The sequence below is a fragment of the Pungitius pungitius genome, chromosome 9, assembly GCF_949316345.1.
Source record: "Pungitius pungitius chromosome 9, fPunPun2.1, whole genome shotgun sequence".
Taxonomy (NCBI): Eukaryota; Metazoa; Chordata; class Actinopteri; order Perciformes; family Gasterosteidae; genus Pungitius; species Pungitius pungitius.
In genome coordinates this window covers 21,592,989-21,617,994 of record NC_084908.1, presented here as the reverse complement: position 1 = coordinate 21,617,994, position 25,006 = coordinate 21,592,989, and the positions used below count along the sequence as shown (strand labels likewise).

General features: G+C 47.2%; 1 protein-coding gene across 2 annotated transcripts; it reads right to left on the bottom strand.

The window, feature by feature from the left end:
• Positions 1 to 494: 494 nt before the first annotated feature.
• LOC119218322 (echinoderm microtubule-associated protein-like 6) lies at positions 495 to 24,353 on the bottom strand. 2 transcript variants are annotated; one of them, XM_037472668.2, is made up of 42 exons: positions 22,856 to 24,353; positions 20,928 to 21,087; positions 20,672 to 20,770; positions 19,710 to 19,778; positions 17,543 to 17,728; positions 17,116 to 17,251; positions 16,650 to 16,851; positions 16,427 to 16,564; positions 15,963 to 16,219; positions 15,603 to 15,812; positions 14,971 to 15,138; positions 14,617 to 14,723; positions 14,439 to 14,539; positions 14,177 to 14,363; positions 14,004 to 14,109; positions 13,659 to 13,752; positions 13,150 to 13,250; positions 12,520 to 12,722; positions 12,189 to 12,300; positions 11,835 to 11,962; positions 11,416 to 11,557; positions 10,172 to 10,324; positions 9,954 to 10,085; positions 9,508 to 9,596; positions 9,267 to 9,434; positions 8,910 to 9,111; positions 8,704 to 8,830; positions 8,553 to 8,631; positions 8,352 to 8,481; positions 8,169 to 8,267; positions 7,748 to 7,768; positions 5,799 to 5,972; positions 5,418 to 5,626; positions 5,181 to 5,338; positions 4,668 to 4,782; positions 4,153 to 4,341; positions 3,896 to 4,068; positions 3,643 to 3,805; positions 3,322 to 3,425; positions 2,531 to 2,684; positions 2,352 to 2,452; positions 495 to 2,042 (listed from the first exon to the last, which is right to left on the bottom strand). In XM_037472668.2, exons 1-42 carry the CDS (start codon positions 23,050 to 23,052, stop codon positions 2,018 to 2,020), a joined length of 5,868 nt encoding a protein of 1,955 aa, XP_037328565.2. In that variant the 5' UTR covers positions 23,053 to 24,353; the 3' UTR covers positions 495 to 2,017. The 2 variants fall into 2 exon arrangements, with proteins under 2 accessions (XP_037328565.2, XP_037328566.2); XM_037472669.2 differs by lacking the exon at positions 7,748 to 7,768.
• Positions 24,354 to 25,006: the final 653 nt, after the last annotated feature.

The following is a 25,006-nucleotide window of genomic DNA, read 5'->3' as shown; positions in this document are numbered from 1 at the left end:
GGAGACCCCGCCGCGCCCCCTAGTGGTCCGGAGTGGACCTGCAGTTTCCGGGTTCACAGGACCGGAAGACCCCGCCGCGCCCCCTAGTGGTCCGGAGTGGACCTGCAGTTTCCGGGTTCACAGGACCGGAAGACCCCGCCGCGCCCCCTAGTGGTCCGGAGTGGACCTGCAGTTTAACCAACAGAATACAACATATATGCTGAATAATAGCTTAAAAAATAAAGAGAAAAACGGTATTAAATATGACGAATGTAATTCAATGCCATTACCACCTTAAACTATATGTTTAACAGCATTTAGAAGTTTTCTTAAATATATTAGTCATCCTCGAGCAGGTGTGTTGGTGTCCAGCAGGAAGGTTCTTCCTTCCTCCGTCCAGTGGGGACGTTAAATGTCTCATTGTGTCTCTGGTCCCCTGCCGACAGTCTCTCGTTTTTAAAAAGCTGTAAACTTAAATAGATAATTATGATTCATAGATGGACACACAAAGTCAATCAAGATGACAGGTTGTGTTTATTGATCAATGGTCATTACGTCATTCTGAAGTTTGCTGGTTACCATGGCAACCAGTCTGGATCGACGGTCGGTAGTTATTGTAATCATCTATAAAGTTGACTAAATCAGAATTACAATTATAATATATATATATATATATACTGTGGTAAAATGCATTTTTTAGGGCATCATATGTATTTAGTCACATTTAAAGTTGACAGATTGTCTAAAAAAACACAACAGCTAACATCTATCATTTTCCCAAACAAATATGTTCTGTTAAACACATACGACCACCAGCACCATTTAATATGTATATATTATTTCATATACAATATATATGATATATAATATATTTTTTATCATTTAGAATCTTTTTTTTATAATAAAAAGTCGTCTGTTTAACGTGTTGCTATGGTTACCGTTTGTCTGTGATGTTTGTAGCATCCACAGAACCCTCCATGGAACAATGTTCCTTTACTAACATTGACTTTGTGCTATAATTTATTAAGACGACACTGAACAAGTCTTAACTCTAATTTATTGAACACTTAAATAAAAGGTTGGTTCTGAATAGAACCCTGGTTCCGAACCTTTTTAAAAAGTGGGTTTTTAATCTTTAAATATATTTGAATAATCTAAATATAAATAAATGTAAAAGACGACATGCTGGATTTTACATTTAGAACCTTTTAACTTCACTGAAAACATTTTGACACAAGAATAAAATGTATATTGTTGTTGTGTTACACGGGTTCCATGTAAAATGTCCCATCCGGACCACATCCATGAAGATTTACTCGCTAAAGAACATGGTTCTCAGAGAAAACTCAGTGCCACCAGTAATTGTGATTTTGTACCTTAGTTATTATTTACTAACATTAAGTTTTACTTAGTTGTATTTTGAGGTAGAATTCTTTTTTTCATCTTTGTTCTATTCAATCTATTTCATGTCAGTAAAATAGAACTTCATCAACATACAACATAAAAAACAGAATCATAATCAATATCAGTAAAAAGCCCTCAACGATCAGGTTTCATAGCACCGGGGTCATCAATAAGGTTATCAAAGGTTTGGTCGGAGTTTGTGAAGAAGGCACAAAAACAGCTACGACACAAACGTCTGAGACAAGAACCCTTCACAACGAGAAGAAGCACGTCAGGGTAGAACAGCACCGTACAGAACCACCAGGGGCCCAGACCTCACGTCTGGCCTCCGTTAAAGAGGATGAAGAGTCTTCAGACTGCAGCATCACAGGAGGAAGAAGAGGAAGAGGAGGATGAAGAGTCATCAGACTGCAGCATCACAGGTGGAAGAAGAGGAAGAGGAGGATGAAGAGTCATCAGACTGCAGCATCACAGGTGGAAGAAGAGGAAGAGGAGGATGAAGAGTCATCAGACTGCAGCATCACAGGTGGAGGAGGAGGAAGAGGAGGATGAAGAGTCATCAGACTGCAGCATCACAGGTGGAGGAGGAGGAAGATCTCTGATGGAGGACTCAGGTTCTTGGTTGGGTTTCTCCTCACTGACATTTCCACACAAATAAACTGCAAAGAAAAAGAGAAACATGTTTATTTTACACAAACAATGTAAAATCTTGACAATAACTAAACTAATAACTAAACTAACTAAACAGGGTTTATTTTCATTAACTCATTTCAGTTTCATTTGGGATTGGATCGAAAAGCAAAGCCGTTTTCTCTTTACACTCTTTACTGTGAGTTTGACGTTTTTATTAAGAGCTTGGTTGAATGAGGAGGAAGACGAGGAAGAGGAAGCCCTCTGATGGAGGACGATTCACTGAATAAATAACAAGGAATGAATCACAACCCGTCAGGTGTCTGAAGTCATCTCACCTGCAGTCGCTGCCTCCGGCGCTGATGACGAACTTGTCGTCGCAGGAGAAGCGGATGTTTGTGACGTGGGCGGAGTGACCGAAGTAGCGCTTGTGTTTCGCCTGTTGGAGAACGAGGTGATGAGGAAGCGACCCGACGGACGATCAAGACCTCAATTCATCCTCGCAGAGGTTACTCACAAATTTTTCAGAGCAGGGAAAGTCGAAGAGCTTGATGAGGCCGAAGTCGTCTCCGGTCACCAGGTTGAGGCCGGCGAGGGAAACACAAGCACAGTTGACGTCCGCCTTCTCTGCGTTACGGGGCCAGACTCCGAGGACCTCGTCACCGAGGATGCTGGGAAGAAGCAGCATTGGGGTCAATGTGGGCCGCAATACTCAGGAGCATGTTCAGGAAAAATTGTACCTCGTTTTTCAATTCGAGTTGAAATGTAAAAATAAGTTATAGGAATGTAAAACAAAGGCCAAGAAGGGTCTTCAAAACAATAGGCCTGCTGTCCCTAAACATTACAGCTAGTTCCCTTTGATCTACGGTATGTTCCCTAAACATTACAGTTAGTTCCCTTTGATCTACGGTGTGTTCCCTACACATTACAGTTAGTTCCCTTTGATCTACGGTGTGTTCCCTACACATTACAGTTAGTTCCCTTTGATCTACGGTATGTTCCCTAAACATTACAGTTAGTTCCCTTTGATCTACGGTATGTTCCCTAAACATTACAGTTAGTTCCCTTTGATCTATGGTATGTTCCCTAAACACTACAGTTAGTTCCCTTTGATCTACGGTATGTTCCCTAAACATTACAGTTAGTTCCCTTTGATCTACGGTGTGTTCCCTACACATTACAGTTAGCTCACACTATATATATAGTATATATTATAGTATTATATTATATATATATATATACATAGAGAGAGAGAGAGAGAGAGAGAGAGCATTTGAGACCTATTGCGGTTTCATCGCAGAGCCTCACCTGGTCCAGGTAGCCCAGGTGATCCTCTCAAATACAGTCTGCTCTGTGACAAGCTTTCCTGAGGGAACTTCATGCACTTGCCGAGTGTAGGTGTTGGTGGACACCTGTGGGGGAAATTAAGCATTTCTCATTTTAGTTCACTGATGTACTGTATAATGCTCTCATTAAAAAGAATTACCTTTTAGTTTAACTGTAGAAAAAAGCATCTTCATCATCATCATATGACAAGAAGTTGTTAGTCAAAGGTCAGAGGTCAGAGCACCAAGCCCAAATTTGCTCCAGACTGAACTAAACCAGTTTTAAGGGTTCTAGTCTTTTTACCTGGATATGTTTGCTGTCAGCAGAGAAGTCAATCTGGATGACAGAGCCAGGGATGTCCTTACAGTAGCCAATCCTGTTGAGGGACGGTCCAAAAGAAAGGTCGTAGAAATCCACAGCACTCTCCACCGAAGCCACTGCCAGGAATCGATTGTCCGGACTGAACCTGATCCACAACACGACCCCGCATGTGTGAGTAGGTGATTAAGGTTCAACACCATCCGAGTGCCATGATACCCGTTACAGACTTAGGTACCGTATGTCCCGGATGGCGATGCTGCGGTCTCTCTTCTTGCCCCAGACACTCAGCGAGTTGACTAGCAGGACTATGAACTCTCCGTTCTCCATTCCGATAGAAACCATCTCTCCGTTGGGACTGTAGCAGGTGCACTTGGCAGGATGGCCCAAACTCACCTTGTTCAGAAGTTTCTAAGATAACAAAGGAAATGAGTAGTTGGTTAAAATGTTGAACCCACTGGAACCCGGTCTCCCCTTCAACCTTCAGACCATTACCTTATCAGCCAGGTCCCATATTCGGATGGTCCCGTCATCGCTGGCGGAGATGAAGACGTCTTTGAAAGGATGAGTTGCCAGACCCCAGATGCCTCCCTGAGTGTGTCCGTTGATCATGGTGTTGGAGGCAGCGTTCTTCTCTCCGACCTCTATGATCTCGCCATCTTTGGTGCCCACCAGGATTTTACCCTGGAACAGAGGAGATGAGTCAGAAGGTTTGGGAAAAGGTTTCAGATCATCTGCCATTTGCCTTCCCCCTTTTTTAAAGCACTTTGAAAATACATCTTTGAATTGTACTAGTCATCCTAAAACATGTATAAAACATTGAGTAGATGGTGCACAGAGAGTTGAAGCAAATATCAAAATAATATGGCAATTACAATGTTAATCCATAGCTACATTTATGTTACATCTTCAATGTGAAGCTCTATAACTGGAGGTGAAATGCCATGATGTGCTATTTGAACTTTGTCCCATCTTGAGGAGGTCGCTCTGACGGAGTCATGTGGTCGTACTTTCCCTCTGCAGACGGATCGGACGTTCTCCACCGGCTGGCCGGTCTCCAGCTGAAACGCCCTGCAGCGCTTCATCTCCTGATCCCACAGCTTCACAGCACCGCCCTCTTTGGTCCTGTCACACAAGCCAACAGACATCATGGCTCTATTTTCACAGTTCAGTGAACTGCTTCAAAAAGTGTCATAAGAAGCTTTTTAAAATGATTATTAGTTCATTTGATATGAGGAGGGTGATCATTAATAAACACATATCTGAAAATGCACCAAAATCCTGTCCAAATCTGTCCAAAATGCAACAAAATCTGTCATCCCAAGAGGCAGAAGCTACAAATACAATAAAAAACAAACCTGGAAAATGGCAAATTACTAAATTTGTCTTAGAGGGTTTTACAGTCTGTACACATCTGCAACATCTTCTGTCCCGAGAGCCTCACATGGGCAGATGTGCTGAAAAGGCCACTTGTTTGTGACTAAAGTTGGCATGAAGCTAAATGTTGATTCTCAGGTACTCACGGGCGTTCCTTCCCTCCGGTGACGATGAGTCCGTCCCTCAGGGTGGTGTACATGGTGAAGACCGGGCCGCTGTGGGCCTTGGCCACCACTCGGACCAGGAAGTGCTCCCTCCAGACGTAGACGTCTCCATTTATTGCTCCGGTGAACGTCAGGTTGCTCTGGAGACAAACGCAGACTTAACACAGATTTACACTTTTTATTTGGGAAGGTCAGCCGGAGCTACAGATTTGATCTTACGGCACCAAAGGCCACAGACAACATGGTCTGCATGCGGCCGTCCTCCACCGAGCCGATCACTCCTTTCTTGTACACCAGTGAACCTCCAACCAGAGTCCAGAACTTGATGTGTTTGATTCCCACCGACACAAACTGAGTGTCAGAGTCCGGTCTGAACTCCACCACGAAGATGCGCTCAGCGTGGCCACCTTTACAGGTCACCTTGGTGCCTGTCAGAGAGGTCAATGGTCACTTTACAGGCATAAAGGCTCCTCAAGTTAGTCCTTATGCCTCTAAGTGTGTGTTCGCCAAACGCAGTGCAAGTGTTTGCGTCGCCTCAAATGCTCTAAACACACTGCGTACTCTTTCTGTCTACTTATTTCTGTCTTCTGTACATTGTACCTTCTTGCCACCTCCACACTGTGATGGTGTGCTCAGGCTCCACTCCCACCGACAGCAGCAGCTTTCCTGTGGCGCTGAAGTTGACGTAGCCGACACCTTTAGCGTGGGAACACCGGAGGATGGACAACGTCTGCTTGCTCATGGCATCCCAAACATGAATGGAAGGTGCGAGGCCTGGTAGAGAAAGAGAGTAACGTGGGAACCAGAGAACTGACGAGCCACGAAACCAAAGCAGAAGGACAACCACGGAACCAAGGAACTGTGGAACCAGGGATCTAAGGTTCTCTACCCGCCAAGGAGTCAAGAAACCAAAGGACCTAACTAGTGCTGCAACTACTAGCTATTACTTATAGCATCCAGATTATTAATACATTTCTAGTTTATCCGGCCTGTTTGAGCATTATTGAACATTAGAACACGGGTAGATGAAATCCAGCGCTCTCATTGGTTGAGAGCGAGTCACGGATGCATTATTCACCTGTTCACATTGACCACAACGTTCCATTCGCACTCAAAGTAACACGTTTCGTGCGACCGTTAGTTGACATTTTAGCTTTTAGCTCGGTGGCGATCGCCGGAAAAAACACGGAAATCCCCCGAATGATCGTTTGAGGCAATGCGAGTTTTAACAAGCGGACATTAGGGTGGACGTCATGAGCGATGTGAATGAATGAGATGGTGAGGGACCCAATGCTGGCTACAACTATTTTGTGCTGAAAGGCAGCTATTTACTTGCTATTTAAGATGTTGCTGATAACCGTGTTATAAAAGTTTGAGCGCGTTGGACCTAAAAACACCACCGAACTATTACATTATTGGACGATAAAGCACAGCCTCACAGTACGGTACCTTATTGCTTAAATGACTTTTAAGACAGCGACATGAAAAACAGTGTCATTGAACATGTAATGCAAAGCCAAGGACCCTAGGCAATGTAAAACCATAAGGCTTAAGTCATTAAGACGCTGAGCAACCACAGGACCAAAGAACCACAGTATCAAGGAACCAAGAATCTGGGGTACCAAGGCAACAAGGTACCAAGAACCAAAGCCAATGAATGTGGATCCTTGAAACTGTGAAATCGAGGATTCAGCAGAAGAACCAAGGTATCAGGAAGCAAAGATGGGAGGTTCCCTGTGGAAGCAACCTACAAGGCACAAAGGGTGTGCCGACAGGATCCTGAGGAACCTACAGGATCAAGGATTTAAGGTAGTAAGGGAACCACACAAACACAGAAATGTGGAATTGAGGAGATGATGAAGGAATGTAAAGCCATTGAAAAAAGGAATCAAAGGGTTGAGAAGGGAAAGGACCTTAAAATCGACAGGACGTGAGGAGCGTGTCGGGGAGACAACAATCAGGAGGGAGGATACGTAGAGGATCTGGAACTGATTGGATTCAGGCTTTTATTAACGCCTTCAGCCGTGATCACAGAGGAACCCTTTCTCTTGAAGGAGGAAGACGTGGAACAGCTGATTGGGACGATGTGTGAAGGTATCGGTATCAACTGTATCAGATGCTTTGGTCTCTTCTATGAACCAGATTTGCTTCAAAGAAGAAACCTTTTTGACATCTTTTTTTTTACAGGTACACGACTGTAACCATCTCAAATCTCAGTAAGTCCTCTTCAACATCTATTCCATTCATCCGGATCTCCTCCTCCCCCTCCTTCCCCTCCATCCAGAGTGAATGAAGATGTTCATGGTCCTGTGAGATCACGGCTGGGGGGTTAAATCAGTACAGACACCATGCTAATAAGAGCTGCTAAGTCTCTCACTGCCGCCATCCACACTGTGAGCTACAAACACACCTGAGCTGGATCCTGACTGCTGATACTCACCGCCCACTTCAGCCTCTACACACACGACCCCAACATGTCAAACACAGAGCTCTCCACACGGAGTCAACACAACGTGTGTGGGTGATGGGCTGAGTGACAGCACGCTTACCTGGCAGGTCAGCCATGTCACCTGGCGATGAGGTGAGGCGGTGACAATGACGAAGCAGTGGAAAGAACAGAAGCGCAATTGGGGAAAAAAGGAGTGTGATCACGTGAGAACAACAGGGCTGTGTGTAGGAAGGTGTCATGCAGTGTGAGCGCTGTGTGTATCTGCTTCAGGACTGGTCTGAAACTAGAGCAGACCACTGGCCACATTGCTGAGGGATGCTTTAAAGTCCCTTAAGAAGAAGAATACATTTCTTCTAATGCACTTCCCATAGTACGTAAAGACACTTTCCATTAATGCATCAAATATAAAAAGCTTTAGATTAAGAACAGCGTGAAGCAGAGCCTGTGGCTGGGTTCACCAGGGGTTTGGGGCCATGATGTCATGGAAGCTGCTTTGTGTCTCTCTGCTGCTGCGTACTCACCGATCTGACCCGTAGCGATGATGTTCTGGTACTTTGGGTGTTGATTGACGGTCAGACACAGGATGTCGTCCGTGTGCTCCAGGTAGAAACTCTGTGTTCCTGTCGGGACAAGAAGCAGCTGGTGTGATGTCATCATCAGACCATCATGTACATTCCCAGGCCCGCGCTGAGGGCGGCACTGACCAGCCGACAGGTTCTGCAGGACCACGGCAGCAGCTGTGTGGAAGATGATGTCGTTGCCGTCATTGAGGTAGTGCAGGTTGTTGCGACAGTCGAAGCCTCTGTAGCCGAAAACGTGCTCCAACACCAATTCCTGAAAACGAGAGCTGATCAGCTGCTGAAGTCACATGTCAGTGGACCCATGTAAACGAGGTTGGGACTGACCTCCACCACCTTCTTCTTCTTGGTCACGTTGTTCTTAAGCAGTTTGTCAGGCAGCGGAGCCGCTCGACTCACAGGGGGCCTGAACAGGAAACAGGAAACAGGGTCAGAGGCGTCCAGGTGGTGTGTGTGTGTGTGTGTGTGTGTGTGTCACCTCTCTTCCACAGGAAGCTCTTTGAGCTGCAGGTGAGGTCTGGTTCCTGACATGTTCCTGATGCTGGCAGAGTAGATCTTGGTGACGTAGTCCACCCCCTTCTCGCGGGCCACGTCGCTGTCGTACCCTGAACACGCGGCGCAGAGAGTCAAACATTTGGGACTGACCTTTCCAGGTGGGGTCAGGTCACTGAGGGGAGGCCTCACCTCCGTCCTCCTCCGTGTCGTCGTCCGACTCCTCGCTGTCCACGGCTTTGCTCTCTCTGTGACCCGCCGGCTCTCGTGTCCAGATCATCAGCGCCGTGTCGGCGCCGCCCACCGACAGCAGCGCGCCGTCGTCGTGGGACCAGCGGACGTTGGTCACGTTGGTGCTGTGAGCCACGTACTTTTTAAACCTGGCGAACTGGCCCTGAGGTCGGAGGGGAAACCGTGAGAAGAGAGGTTTTATTTTGTAGTCCACTTCCTGCCCCGGTCAACGTGCTTCTGTCTCCCTCTGGCTCTAAACTCCGCCCCATTCTCCTTCCTGAGCATTAAACCCTCCCCCCGGGTCTCTTTGAGTCGCACCCTGGACGGGAAGCTGAACAGTTTGAGGAAGCCGAAGTCGTCTCCGGTGGCGAGCAGCTTGCGGTCTCTGGTGAGCGAAGTGGCGTGAACACAGCTGAGCGGCGGCCATATTCCCTCGCAGGTCGGACCCAGAACGGACGTCCAGCTCGCCCAGTCCAGCTTCTCAAACTGGAGACACACAAGCAGCCGTGTTCACCTGCAGAAGGCGTTGTCCTGGTGGGAATCACTGACGCACACTGACCTCCAGCTCGCTCATGTTCTGTTTGCGTCCTCGCGGGGCCTCAAAGAAGAGCTGCTCTTTGGCTCCGGTGTTCACCTGCAGCAGTTTACCTGAGAGGAGACACCAGGTGACGCAGTAAGAGGACAAAGAATGAGAGGAATGAGTTTTAAAGATAAACTGAGGACAGAGCAGGTAAACAACGTAAAGCTCAACAGAGAAACAGGAGCACAGATGAATCCTGATCAATAACCTAATAAATAAAAGTATCATTCAGTGAAATCAATATCCAATAAAGCAGCGCTCATGAAGGCTAGAGAATAAATATGTAGAATATATTCCATGTGTTAGTTATGTTTTTATTACTGTTCTTTATGGCTTATTTGATTATTTATACAACTTTAATGTCCTCTGTCTTCTATGAAACCTGAAACCTGATCTCATCTCGTCTACGTTCAAACTGTCTTCACCTCGAGAGTCCCAGTCGATGTGAGTGACGAAGCTCCCGGCTCCTTTACAGACGCCGACCCTCTTGCTGGTCAACACGTTGTAGATGTCCACAAAGGAATCATGGGAGGCCACCGCCAGGTACTTTCCAGCTTCTGAAACACACTCAGCTGTCACTCATCACGGACGAACCAATCCCCTCCCTCCACCTGCCTCCCACCTCCGTGCTGCCTTCAGGTACCTTGGGAGAAGCGAACGTCTGAGATGAGCTCTCTGCGGTGGTGGAAGGTCACCATGTCCTCCAGCGTGTCGGCGTTCACCACCAGGAAGCTGCCGTCGTTCAGGCCCACCGCCAGAGCCTTACCGTCAGGGGAGAAGGCACAGCAGCGCCCACCTGACAGGTAACAAGCACAGGTGATCCACGGGTAACACACAGGTAACAAGCACAGGTGATCCACAGGTAACACACAGGCAACAAGCACAGGTGATCCACAGGTAGCACACAGGCAACAAGCACAGGTGATCCACAGGTAGCACACAGGCAACAAGCACAGGTGATCCACGGGTAACACACAGGTAACAAGCACAGGTGATCCACAGGTAGCACACAGGTAACAAGCACAGGTGATCCACGGGTAACACACAGGTAACAAGCACAGGTGATCCACGGGTAACACACAGGTAACAAGCACAGGTGATCCACGGGTAACACACAGGTAACAAGCACAGGTGATCCACAGGTAGCACACAGGCAACAAGCACAGGTGATCCACAGGTAGCACACAGGTAACAAGCACAGGTGATCCACAGGTAACAAGCACAGGTGATCCACAGGTAACACACAGGCAACAAGCACAGGTGATCCACAGGTAGCACACAGGCAACAAGCACAGGTGATCCACAGGTAGCACACAGGTAACAAGCACAGGTGATCCACAAGTAACACACAGGCAACAAGCACAGGTGATCCACAGGTAACACACAGGCAACAAGCACAGGTGATCCACAGGTAACACACAGGCAACAAGCACAGGTGATCCACAGGTAACACACAGGCAACAAGCACAGGTGATCCACAGGTAACACACAGGCAACAAGCACAGGTGATCCACAGGTAACACACAGGCAACAAGCACAGGTGATCCACAGGTAGCACACAGGTAACAAGCACAGGTGATCCACAGGTAACACACAGGCAACAAGCACAGGTGATCCACAAGTAACACACAGGCAACAAGCACAGGTGATCCACAAGTAACAAGCACAGGTGATCCACAGGTAACAAGCACAGGTAACAAGCACAGGAAATACACACTACATGTATGTAATTTTTGTGTGTCAGTTTTGAGTGCGTAAGGTGTGTATGATACCTGTGTGTGTTACTTTTGTTTTTCACTCAGGGAACATACACACCTGTGTATATTACCTGTGTAGTGCCTGTGTGTGTGTGTTACCTGTATTTGTTAAACCGGATGCTATTCTCACCTTTCTTGAGTTTGCGGACAGCGACCATTCGGTGATTTGCCGACAGCTCCCAGATCCTCAGAGTTTTGTCGTCACTGACGGTAGCGCAGACAGGAAGTAGAGGATGAGCCGCCAAACCCCAAACCTCTCCCTCCATGTGACCCTGAACACAACACCAACATCTACAGTCAGTGAAGGCATCACAGACAACATTTGGATTTTTACAATTTTATTTAAAGGGATAATTGAGACTGTAATGTGATCAGATCATGTTAATCATTCTGATGTAATACCCATCATCCTCCTCTGATGTGTTTGATTATTGATCCGTCTTTAACTCTTGAACCAGTGATCAGATGACCAGGTGGTCAGGAGATCAGGTAACCAGGAGATCAGGTAACCAGGTAACCAGGTGACCAGGTGAGATGAATCAGTCTCACCTGAACCAGCAGCGTCATCGGTCCGCTCTTGTCGATCTCGAGGATTTCTCCGTTCTTGGTCCCCAGCAGGATGTGACCGTGACCCAGAGTGATGGCTCTGATGGACGGGTTGTCCTCCAGCAGCAGACCTGATGCACACCAACATTTTAAAACACATCTTTTATATACGTTGAGCGTCTTTCTTTTCTGCTGCATCATGATCTCAACAGTGTTCTGGTTCCACTGGGGTGGACTGGGACAGGAAAGGATGGGCGCTTCCTGTCTGAATCAATGCTGTAGCTCACTTCTGGACGGATCATCTGGGTTTTAAGAATGCGAACATTCTGAGGACCATGAAGGCTGATGGTGACTGACCTTTAGAGGACGGAGACAGAGCGGCCCTCTTGATGGCGTACGTCTTTAAACACCTCTCGAACATGTCGTCCCAGAGCTCCACCACGCCGTCCTTCCCCCCTGTCACGAAGCCCTGGAGAGAGAACACCTTCCTCATCATCATCATCATCAGCCCAGGGTTCCTAGGTGCTCCAGGTAGTGTTTTTAAAGTCTTCTGCTCATATTTGCCAATGTAGCTACAAATTCCATGTGTCTGACATATTATGGCAATAAAGGATTCCTGATTCCTGATGTAGTAAAGATTCCCAGCGTTACTAGGTGCCTCAGGCCCTGCAGGTGTCCCAGGTGTCACCTTGTCCAGGGAGCACATGGCGAACACTGGTCCGTCATGGGCCTTGATGGTCTTGATGAGCGTGGTGTCCCTCCAGATGTAGACGTCTCCGTTTGTGGCTCCGGAGAAGACCAGGTCCTCTGAGCGACCATAACACGCCGACATCATCGTCTCCTGCTTCGCCAGGTTCCCGAAAATCCCCCGTTTGAAGGTCAGGCCGCCGCCTGCGGGGGTCAAAGGTCAGAGGATGCATCGTGTATTGATTTGAATCCAAGTGGGAATTATTAATATTCCAAGTAAATGGAATATATTTTCTCCAGGAAGAGGACGAAACCAAAATATAGTTCAGAAAATAATTTATTTTCGTGCTGAGGATGAAGATACACGCAATAATAACACTTTCATTAATCAACGTCTAATTCTCTAATTGAATGTGACATGAGGTTTGAATCTTCCTGAACATGATGCACATGCCAGGGGCTTTTACTCTGAAAGGGAAGAAGGAAGGAGTGGATCTGGTTTGCGTCGGTACGACACTAAAAAAGGTGTAAATGAAAGCTACACTAGCTTAGCTTAGCATTGTAGCTGGAAGCAAGAGGGAACTGACTGCTGATGTGGGTGAGCATGACCTCTGACCTCTGAAGGACGAACCTGAATGTTGCCAGAACTTGATGTGCTTCATGCCGACGGTCACCAGCTTGTCCATCCTGAACGGGTTACTCTTCACCACGAAGGTTTTGTCTTTATGACCCCTGGAGGACAGAAGGTAACCGCATTGTTGTCATTCTGTACACATGACATTGTAGTGTGTCCATCCTCCTCCGTCTCCCACTGAGGCTCCTCCCCTTTTATCCCAAAGGGTTGGGGAGTGTTTGGGGGGATGCGTCCAGACTGTAAAGCCCTCTGAGGCTGGCTGTAATTTGCGATTTTGGGCTCTACAAAATAAAATGAATTGAATTTCATACAGACAACAGGTTGGTCTCACTTCCTGTTGGTTGCTCAGTTTTTAGGGAGCAAATGCTGTTTGGACCAGTATGTGCAGTGAGAACCAGAGTCGAAGCATCCGATGATGGAGCCACAGTGAGATGACTTGTGTCCTCACTACTAGGACAGAAGTGGTGAAGAACTCTCCACGTGGCGTCTCAGGTGAGCAGGTGTACCTGGCCTTCGCCAGTCTCTCTCCTTTCTTCCAGTCCCAGATGACGATGGAGTGAAATTCATCAATACCAACCGAGACCAAACTCTTCCCGTCCGCTGAGACATAGAGACATGAAGACGCAGAGAGACAGAGACACAAAGATATCAAGACACAGAGAAAAGATACAAGAGAAATGGAGGCATGTTACAATAGACAGAGAGACAAGATGAAAGGAACAAAAGACAGTGATGGACACATTAGAAGCTTCTTTAACAACCTGTTCTACAGGTGCTGCTTTGGGAGAACCAATAGGACGAGCCGATGACAGTTTGTGAATTAGTTTATAAAAATGACCAGCTGAGTGTACCTGTGAACTCCAGGGCACACACTCCTCTGCTGTGGTGTCCCTTCAACAGAGACAGACATTTCAGAGTCTGGATGTCCCACACGTGGATGGCCGGGTCTCTGCCCACCTGAGCACACAGACAGCCAATCAGAAACACTCCCAGTCGGCGTTCGCTCCCATTGGCCGGGGCGTACCTGTGCGGAGGCCACGTAGTCTTTGAGCGGGTGCGCGGTGAGGCTGAGGATGTCGTCGTCATGGCCGAGGTAAAACCTCTGGCTGTGCTGCAGCCGGTTGTAGACGACGGCGACGGCGGCCACGTGGTACACCACCTCCCCCGCCTGGCTGTAGAAGAGGTTGTTACGACAGTCGAAGCCCCGATACCTAAAAGAAACAGCACGAGAGAAGACATCAGGGTCCACCCAAGGACCACCTGTCCTTAAGCAGCTCATAGTTTACCCGTGAACAAACTGCAGGCGAAGCCCCTCCTCCGGAGCTTTCTGCCGCTTCAGGGAGCCAATCAGCTTGTTCCTCAGCTGAGGCAGGTCCTCCTTATACACCTGCAGACACACACAGGTGAGACACACGGGCAGACAGGCGGCTTGCAGATGGTCCCTGGGTTGTTTGTTGGGGTCACCTGACGCTCGTAGCTGGTCTGAGCTTCCTGTTCGATGTCCGAGTCGAGCTCCGGGACGTCCGACACGTCGGAGTCTGACTCCCCGCTGTTGGAGTCGGCGTAGCCCTCTGAACACGCCACGAAAACACGCAATGACTATACGGGTTAATTAAGTAACGGTAGAGGAGGAACGCCAATGTGACGATTATCCTTTGTACGTAAATGCTGCGATATCAGATCTGTGTCCTGACGTTTATGGATATTTTACAGGCAGGATCACAATGTGGAATTAACAGTCACTTTACAGTCTGGGGTAATTCATTAGGGGCAACAAACAGAGCGGTGTGATCTTAGTGACACAAGCGTTGGCGTTACCTTGGAGGAGGGGCTCCAAGACGCCATTCATCACGCCCTCGGGCAGGAACCTCCACTGGAAGACGGCGTGGTCGGCGCCGCCGGTGCTGACGACCCACTGCAGGTCGTTGGACCAACGGACATTTGTAACGTGGGCGGAGTGGCCGATGTACTTCTTGAATTTGGCGCCTGCATGAGGAACACAAGTCATGGCTGAACTCGAGGGGGGGCTAAAGGATGTTCTTCATAGAACTTCATTTCAGCAGAAATAAGTTAGAGCCCAATGATCATTAGAACGTCTCAAAGCAGAGACAGTGGAGCTCTAACTGAAATGCTGCTATCAGGGGCCTGTACAAACATATCTAAAGGGCTGGTGCCCATGTTGCTCTGCAGCAGATCTGAGTGAAGGGTTCTGAGACCTCTCGGGGATTCGGCATGGTAGAGCCATGGTATCTGGTCCCACTTTGGGGAGGCCGCCTTTTCTCTCGACCAAAGAGCTGTGGTTTGATAATGTACAATATAGTGTGTCTGCTACCTGGATGCTGTGAGCTTTAGGCTGTAGACGCTATTACTTGATCCGCCCAAGCCCTTCTTCTGGAGCGTATGTACTTTTTTCTGGTAGAAAATGTCTAAAAAGCTCTCTAGGTACTCGCCTTTCTTGACGCAGGGGAATCTGAAGAGTTTGAGGAGGCCAAGGTCGTCTCCAGTCACCAGCACGGCACTGCTGTAGTTGGCATCCACGGAGTTCACGTTGGTGACGTTGGAGTATTTGGGCCAGATGCCGTTCACCTCTGGACCGATGATGCCTGTCCAGGTCATCCAGTGGATTCCCTTCGCTTCCTCTTTAGAAACCAGTTTGCCCACTGCAGGAGACAGGAGGAGCTCAAAGGGTATTAGGGAGATACCAAAGGTCTAGACAGGTATGTCCAAGTCAGGTCCCAGCCTAGACATTTAAGGCCTGAATGTTGACGGATGAGTCTCAGGTCAGTCTTTGAGTATCAGTCAGAAGGTACCTGGCATCCGGTAGAAGAGCCGCTCTCCAGCGCCGTCGTTGGTCTGCAGGAAGCGGCTGTCCACAGACCAGTCCAGGTGGGTGATGAAGGAGGCGGAGCGACTGCACTCGCCCACCTTCTTGTAACGCTGAGCGACGGCGTAGATGTCCACCATCCCATCGTTTGATCCCACCGCGAGGAAGGAACCGTCGGGTGAAAACTTCAGCTCATGTATCACTTCCTTCCTGTCCTTGATGTGCACAACCTCTGTCATGTCCCTGAGGGTAAGAAGGCTTGTTACCTCGGGTTCCTGACAAGATGAAATGAACCTCAATCTGAGGTTTCTCTATAAATTGTTGTGTAGTTCTTAGCTGAGCACCAGCCCACACCATGCATCCAAGTGAATAACAGCACGTGAGGAGCATTCTGCCTCCTGAATTAACAACTGGATGAACTAGTTCACATCAACACATAAGTGAGGTCACCTGACACGCAGCACGGTGAATGATCCGTCCTTCATGCCCAGAGCCAGCTGAGAGCCGTCATTGTTGAAGGAAACGCTGCGGACCGATTCCTCCATGTTACAGCGAGCCAGGAGCGTGTGGTCGGGGAGACTCCACAGCCTGAGAGGCAGACGGGGGGGGGAGGACGGGTGAGAGCTGATCTCAGAGAACAAGCAGCCCAGCGGTATCGGCGGGTTGGACTCACCTGACGGAGCGGTCGTCGCTCCCTGTGACGGCCACCGGCTGTTTAGGGTGCAGGTCCAGCGACCACAGCTCCCCCTCGCTGTGACCCTGCATCAGCAGCACTGGCTTGTCGCGCTCTCGCACCATCACCTCAAAGATCTCGCTGTCCTGCGTCCCCGCCAGGATCCGGTCAGCCTTCCAGCAAACACTGCGGATGGACAGACCTGAAACGAGGAAACGGACTGAGACAGGAAAGCAGTGACGGAGCAACATGGCTGCTGTGTGGATAGCGTGGATGAGCCGGGGGAGGAGCCTGGAGGGAACGCCCCTAGCTGAGTGACCAATGGTGTTGTTTCATAACATAATGATAACAGACTTTTTGCGTTGACGGGTTTGGACCCGTCTCGCTACATATCATTGGAGACATTTCTGTATCACTCATGGGCAAGTTGTATTATATTCTTTGAAAACTGACGTGTGCTCGACACCTTTGTAGCCTTGCTCCGCCTCCCTCAGGTCGATCTTTGTGATGGGTTTGAAGTCAACGTCCCACAGACGGATGCATCCGTCCCGTCCTCCCGTGGCGAATCCTTCCTCACAGGAGTGCATGCTGAAGATCCCCGCCTGCACAACGCGTAACACGGAAACAACATCCTGTCACAACATCCAGCCATGGACTACGACCATAAACCCTAAACCCTAACCCCTAACCCTTAAAGCACCAACCCAGAACCAAGACGCATGTACTCAATCTCCTCTCAGGTATTTATTCACGGATTCAGAATCCGTCCGTTATGTAACAAATGAATGATGAATCTCTTGTGCTCGTTCTGATCGGCTCTTCTACTTTGTAGCTGTGAACTACTACAGTGATGCAGAGGAGTCATCTGAGAGGAGGAAGAGAAGTGCCTTCACCCCGTGTGCAGCCTGGACGGTCCTGATGAGAGACACTCCTCTCCACACGTACACGTCTCCGTTCAGAGCGCCCGAGTAGGTCAGCTCCTCCTTGGCCGTGGAAACACACAGGATGGTCTGCAGGTCGCCCGCCTTCCCGAACACGCCTCTCTTTGGAGTCACAGCGTTCCCACACAGAGTCCAGAACTGCAGACGCAAAGGACCCGCCCCCTTAGTGTCACACGTGTTCATAATGAAACAGACTATTGTATCACAACCACCTACACACCTACATGTACACAACCACACACACAAATATACATCTACATGTACACAACCACACACACACACAAATACATCTACATGTAAACAACCACACACACAAATATACATCTACATGTACACAACCACACACACACACAAATACATCTACATGTACACAACCACACACATATGCATCTTCATGTACACAACCACACACACAAATATGCATCTACATGTACACAACCAAACACACAAATATGCATCTACATGTACACAACCACACACACAAATATACATCTACATGTACACAACCACACACACACACAAATACATCTACATGTACACAACCAAACACACAAATATGCATCTACATGTACACAACCACACACACAAATATACATCTACATGTACACAACCACACACACACACAAATACATCTACATGTACACAACCAAACACACAAATATGCATCTACATGTACACAACCACACACACAAATATGCATCTACATGTACACAACCACACACATATGCATCTTCATGTACACAACCACCTACACACACACATCTAAATGTACACAACCACCAACACACACACAAATATACATGTACATAACCACCTACACATACATATGCATCCTCATGTACACAACCACCTACACACACCTACATGTACATTAACTGATGAAGCATATGAGCCCAGCTGTGTTAAACCCTCTCAGGTGGTCCATCAAACAGAAACATTCCCTGTTGTGAGAACCTCTTGGAGTCATAGTTGGCGCTTTTGCAGTTCTTCCAGTTCAGTTATGGCCTTTCATTATTGTGTACACATGTCCCCTGAATGATCTTCTGTGGACCAGCAGAAAAAACAGTGGATCTAAGGGTACCTCCACTTTGGTGATTCTATCAATTTCTTTTTCTCCAACATAATGAAGCCGAGGGATCCTTCGCATATCAAGACATTATCACAGCTGTATTGAAATATCTAATTTTTATTCTTTCCACAATTGGCTATTGATTCCTTTATGACATTTGTGGCACAGATCCTCCCACGTTTTATCTTCAATCATTACATTATCATTATTATTACATTAAAATCATGCAAATTCACACTTTTTCTTGAAGTTTCATGTACTTTGTAGCCTTCAATGTGTGTGAGAGACGTAGCTCTTTAGCTAGAAAACTCTGCAGTAGAAATAACATCTGACTAGCTGTCCGTCTTCCTGGTTTGTAATGTAGTGTCTCATTTGAAGGTCATCAGATGGAAGGGTGCGTTGCTATGGCAGCTAGGAGAAGGATTTGAGTTCTGTTTGGTCAAATCATTGGTTGATATTTTTATACCTTCATCAACCTCAATCCACTGTCCCACAAAGAGGGAAGTCTATTCTTCAGTGTGTGTTTGATAGGAATATGCCCTTGACTGTGTTTTGTTCTGTCTGGGTCCATCCTGTCTCCTGGTCCCTTCCGGTCGAGGCCACTCTTGGGAGACTGTTGGTTGTACCGCCCAACAGTCTCCATTCAGATGTGTCCGGCCCAGGCCTCTCATCTTTGGGTAGAAGCAACTTCTCTCATTCTGCCACAGGACTTTAGAGGGTAACCTACATAACGCGTTGAAGGTAGAGACCGGTACTGGCACAGGAGGGACTGACCCGAAAGTCTGCGCACCACCAAGCAATGACAGAGGAGTCATGTCCTTTTGGATTTGTTTGATTAACTTATTGTAACTGGCATCAAACACCTGTGTGGGGCTAGGTGTAATATGAATTCCCCTTTTTAGACCACTATTCTTTAGGTTCATTATATTTACGCTCTGGATGAATTTATTTCTTAATCAAGCAGTTGGAAACACAACAAAACAACCTTGTGTATAAAGTGTGAAATCATTAAATGTATTAAATGATGCAGCAGGTGTGTCTCTGTCTCACCTTGATGTGTTTGACTCCACAGCTCACCAGCCGGCTGGACTGAGACGTGTCCCAGGCCACGTCAAAGATCTACAGGAGGAAAGGAGACTTTCTAGAGCGTCTTTGAAAACAAGAGTTACTACAGTTACCGTAGTTACAAGATTTACAACAGGAACCAGTGTTACCATAGTGTTACCATAGCCTTACCAGAGCATGGACCAAGCTAACCTGGACCAGCCCTTAGTTAAGCAGCTCTAGGCCTAGGTGGACTTCTTAGGACACACCGAGCCCCTCTCTCACTCTTACTCTCTCACTCTCACTCTCTCCTCCCACAATCATCCATGTTTTATTAATGTACATCACTAATTAAGCTTCATTCAGGAGTTCTTTGTGCTTTCTCGCCTAGCAGGTCTCCGTGGATCATAGTTTCGTTTGGACCCCGGTTCTGACTGCTGGCTCATGGCTCTGCTGACACCTGCTGCTGCCATCATCATTACTTCAAATATGATTCATATTACTGTCATCATAAACCAACATCTTTCTGCTCTCCCTCCCCACAGAAGCCTCTGTGGATGGTGGTTCTATCTGATGGAGGTTGTCCCTGCAGTGGTCCTGCCGTACACTTGTTCTGCTACTTGTAATTACTTGTATCATCTCTGTTAGAGAAATTGAATGTATTGTACATCTTTTACATTGTTGATTCTGTACACATGACATCCATTGCAGTCTGTCCTGATAAAACAGATACTCCTCTGACCATCTCCCTGAGGTTTCTTCTCTTTTTTGCCCATGGAAGGGGTTTTCATTTTTTGTGCCGATGTGAGGGTTTGGGGACAGAGGATGTTGCATGTGTACAAACTGTAAAGCCCTCTGAGGCTAATTTGTGATTTTGGGCTATACAAAATAAAATAAATTTAATTGAATTAAATTGTCAGAATATCCAGGTTTGTTGTGAGTCAGCATTAATGGACGAAGAGTCCTACTCTGTCTGAGTGTCCGGTTGCCATGGCGATGACTCGTCCTCTCCTCCAATCCCAGACACACAATGTGTTTTTAGCGTCCAGACCAACAGACACAATCCGCTAAAACAGAAACAAGGAACAAAGACAGAATTTTTACTTAGTGGAGTTTTATATTTTCTCCACTTATATATATATATATATATATATATAATATATATATATATATATATTACACACTGCTCATTGCATTGTCTGATCATTTCTGATTCGTCCTGACCTGTCCGTCAGAGTCGAAAGCCAAACAGGCCACTCCGTGTGTGTGGACGTCCCTCAGGATAGACACGGTCTGCATGGAGTAGGTGTCCCAAATACAGATGAATGGGTCTTTACCCACCTGACCCGTGGCCACCTGGACCTTATCTGGATGGATCGCCAGACTGAGAGAGACGGACAAGCAAAGACAGGGAGACAGAAAGGGAGAGAGAGTGAGACAAAGGCAGTCTTAGGTCTTAGGCGCCCCCCACAGGGTGCAGCGTGTATTACATCGGTTGATGAAGGGTTTTGGTGGTGCTGTAGTCTATTGTCCATCCCAAAGACGCAGAATTAAGCACAGAGACTACGAAGATACATACATGGCTATGGAGACACACAGTAGATACAAAGAGACACACAGTGACCACAAAGAGACACACAGTGACCACAAAGAGACACATAGTGACCACAAAGAGACACACTGTGACCACAAAGAGACACATAGTGACCACAAAGAGACACAGTGACCACAAAGAGACACACAGCGACCACAAAGAGACACAAAGTGACCATAAAGAGACACACAGTGACCAACGTGACCACAAAGAGACACACAGTGACTACAAAGAGACAGTGATACTCATTATAACAAGAGGCTGAACAACAACATCGTCTGAAAGGTCCTCATATCTGTATCCGTTGTCTCAATGTTCAGCCATGACAGCACAGGTAGTGATGTCCTCAGGAAGTCTCCATGGTTCATGTTTCACTGAGTTATTAACAAGAGGGTCAAGCAGAGCTTTTCTGCAGAGTTACAATGCAGCTCTCACAGTTTGCAAACAAACAGCCGAGTCAGCGGTCTGATGTCAGAGGCCTGACTCAGCAGCTTCATCAACTCGTCTTCATCATCAGCGGTAAACGCCGCCCCCCCTGCTGCCTGCCTTCATCCTAGCCAGCAGCCCGTTGTGTTTGGTTAGAGGAGCTTTTACTCTTTGACCATCAGCTTCTGTTCAGTCAGATTCATCCATGGTTCTGCTCTCTTCACTGGTTACCAGTGGCTGCCTCATCCAGTTCAAAGCACTAGTTCTCTCAAGATGATGTCACTGCTTCTGGCACAGCTTAATAGTGACTCATTGCTTGACTTTAGGGTTCTGATTGTATTCTTCTCACTAAATGAATGAATTACAGTTTAAACACTGTTCTCAGGATGTTCTCTTAGATTCTGAAATCATCGCTGTTTAGTTTAAAGTAACATTTCCATCTAAAGCTTAAAAATAATGTATTAAATTGGCTCAGTAGATGTTGTGGAATCATTGCTATTTTCCTTGTTTCCTCTGAGGTCCTTTCAGTAAACTCAGGGACCCAAATCAGGGTTCTTTAATAGATGTTCTTCAGGGTTCCTCTGCGGTTCTTTCAGTGAGACGAGAACCTAAATCAGGGCTCTTTAATGTTCTCCAGGGTTCTTCTGGGGTTCTTTCAGTGAGACAAGAACCTAAATCAGGGCTTTTTAATAGATGTTCTCCAGGGTTCTCTCGTAGCATGCTGTGAATGGATGGGGTCCAGTCTCCATCCAGGACCTGGTGAAACCCTCCATCCCAACATCAAGCTGCTTGTTCCTCACTGAGAGCAGAACACTGGACTAGATCTCCACTCTTTGCTGTCCTGCTCCTAGATGGTGGAAGGAGCTCTGTGATGACATCAGGACCACAGAGAGCCTTCACCTCTTCAGACTAAAGACACACCTCTTCAGACTAAACACTAACACACTGTAGACCTTAAACTGGACTCATAATGGATCTGATCTATAACAAGTTGAACATCGGCTTATTGGATGAAATGTCACTTTCTTCTTCTTCTGGGTTTGTATCCTTATGGTTGGCAGTGGTTCCCCTTTACAACTTGGGGAGGGGGGTAGTTGGGAAAACGGTCCGACTGACCAGGGTCTTCACTCACCTGATGATGTCATCGTTGTGTCCCAAGTAGAACTTCTGGGTGTGTTCTCGGGTGTTGTAGACCACACCCACTCCAGCCACGAAGTAAACCACCTCCTTCCCAGCGGTGTAGTACAGGTTGTTACGACATTGGTGTCCTCGGTAACCGTGGATCCACTCCAGCCTCAGCTGGCAGCGCGGCGCCGTCTTGTCCGACATGGAGGCGTCAGACAGAGACTCAAGGTCTTCTGGTCTCAAACCAGGAAGTAATAGGATGCGGGCGGCCTCCTCGTTGTAGCGTTATCTCGGAGGAATCGTTGCCATGTCACTGCGCTAACGCAGCCGGGAGCAGTAGTCCACCATTGAAGGTCCTTTAACAGACAACTAAGATTCCAACGTGCTGCTAGCTCATAGTAGCACGACGAAGGACTCCAGAGGTCGTCAGGGTCCAAAGAAATTTAACGATGAACCCGAGAGAGGAGACACAATTGATCAAGAAGCTTCGGACCGTCCTATTGATCACGTGACAATCGTGACAGGAGAACATCTAAACTTTGGAGTCACATGGTGAAATCAGACCGCTGATGACTTCATAATGGTGATGTAGTTGATGAACAGATGATGTCACTGCTTCTGGCACAGCTTAATAGTGACTCATTGCTTGACTTTAGGGTTCTGATTGTATTCTTCTCACTAAATGAATGAATTACAGTTTAAACACTGTTCTCAGGATGTTCTCTTAGATTCTGAAATCATCGCTGTTTAGTTTAAAGTAACATTTCCATCTAAAGCTTAAAAATAATGTATTAAATTGGCTCAGTAGATGTTGTGGAATCATTGCTATTTTCCTTGTTTCCTCTGAGGTCCTTTCAGTAAACTCAGGGACCCAAATCAGGGTTCTTTAATAGATGTTCTTCAGGGTTCCTCTGCGGTTCTTTCAGTGAGACGAGAACCTAAATCAGGGCTCTTTAATGTTCTCCAGGGTTCTTCTGGGGTTCTTTCAGTGAGACAAGAACCTAAATCAGGGCTTTTTAATAGATGTTCTCCAGGGTTCCTCTGGGGTTCTTTCAGTGACACTGCAGTGTTCCTTGGGGAACACTTGTCTGGGAACGTTTAAAAAACTAGAACCGGAACACTGGCAGAATGGTGTCTGAAGGTTACAGGAGAATGTCACACCGTGAATGGATCTAATATTATGTGTCCGGTAACACCGTTAAAACAACACGAGGTCGTTCAAATAACGTCCTATTTAACGTCGTTCCGTGTGAAGATGAAACAAGAGGAAATCCCGCCGCCGTCTGTTCGCGGTGAAGAACCGGAGATTAAAGCGCCGATTTATCTCCGTGAGTTCGCATCCAGAGCTCCAGACATCGGCCGCTGCTGCTCCTGCAGGCCGGAGGAGGGGCGCCTCAACGGCGGGGACCTGCAGCAGCTCTCCGGCTCACGACGAGACCGGAAAAACATCCAAATGTGATGAACGAAAAGTCGGGATATTAACGGGTAACCCGGGGATCACCGACGGCGTCAGAACCAAAATGATAAACACCGACACGTCCGGTTGGGATTTTAAGAATAAAGTACTGACTCACCCAGTTGAGCGTTAAAAATCGGTTTTAAGATATAAAACGTGACTACTAATCGTTTTGTATGATTGTCATGTATAAATTACACGTATATGCATTTTGTTGGAACGAATACCACGGGGTCGTTTCGTTTAAAATCCATTTTATTTTGAAACCTGATAAACCCGTTTCCGGTCCTTCTTCATGCTAACTTGCGTAAGCTTTCCGCCTTCATCAGTCCGTCAGGTCAGAGCTTCACGATGACGATCAGGCTCAGCAGCCCGCGGTGCATCATTGGAGTTGTAGTTTTTTCAGCAGCAGGTTTTACGGTGAACTACAGTCTGATTCCGTTACGTCACACTGCTGTGATAATCCATCGCTCAAAGTACCAGGTGTGTGGGAGCACCTCCCCCCTTTGATCGGTTTAGTGTATGCATGACACAGCTTCATGGAGGAAGGAGAAGGTGGGAATATCTCCGGTCCTGGACCCTGAAAGGACCAGGTGTCCATAAAGGATCCTAAATCCCTAATGACCTCGAGAACCCCCCCGAAACCCTGAGAACCAGAGAATCTTCCAGAGCCCTAATGGCCATAAGAACCTTCCAGAACCC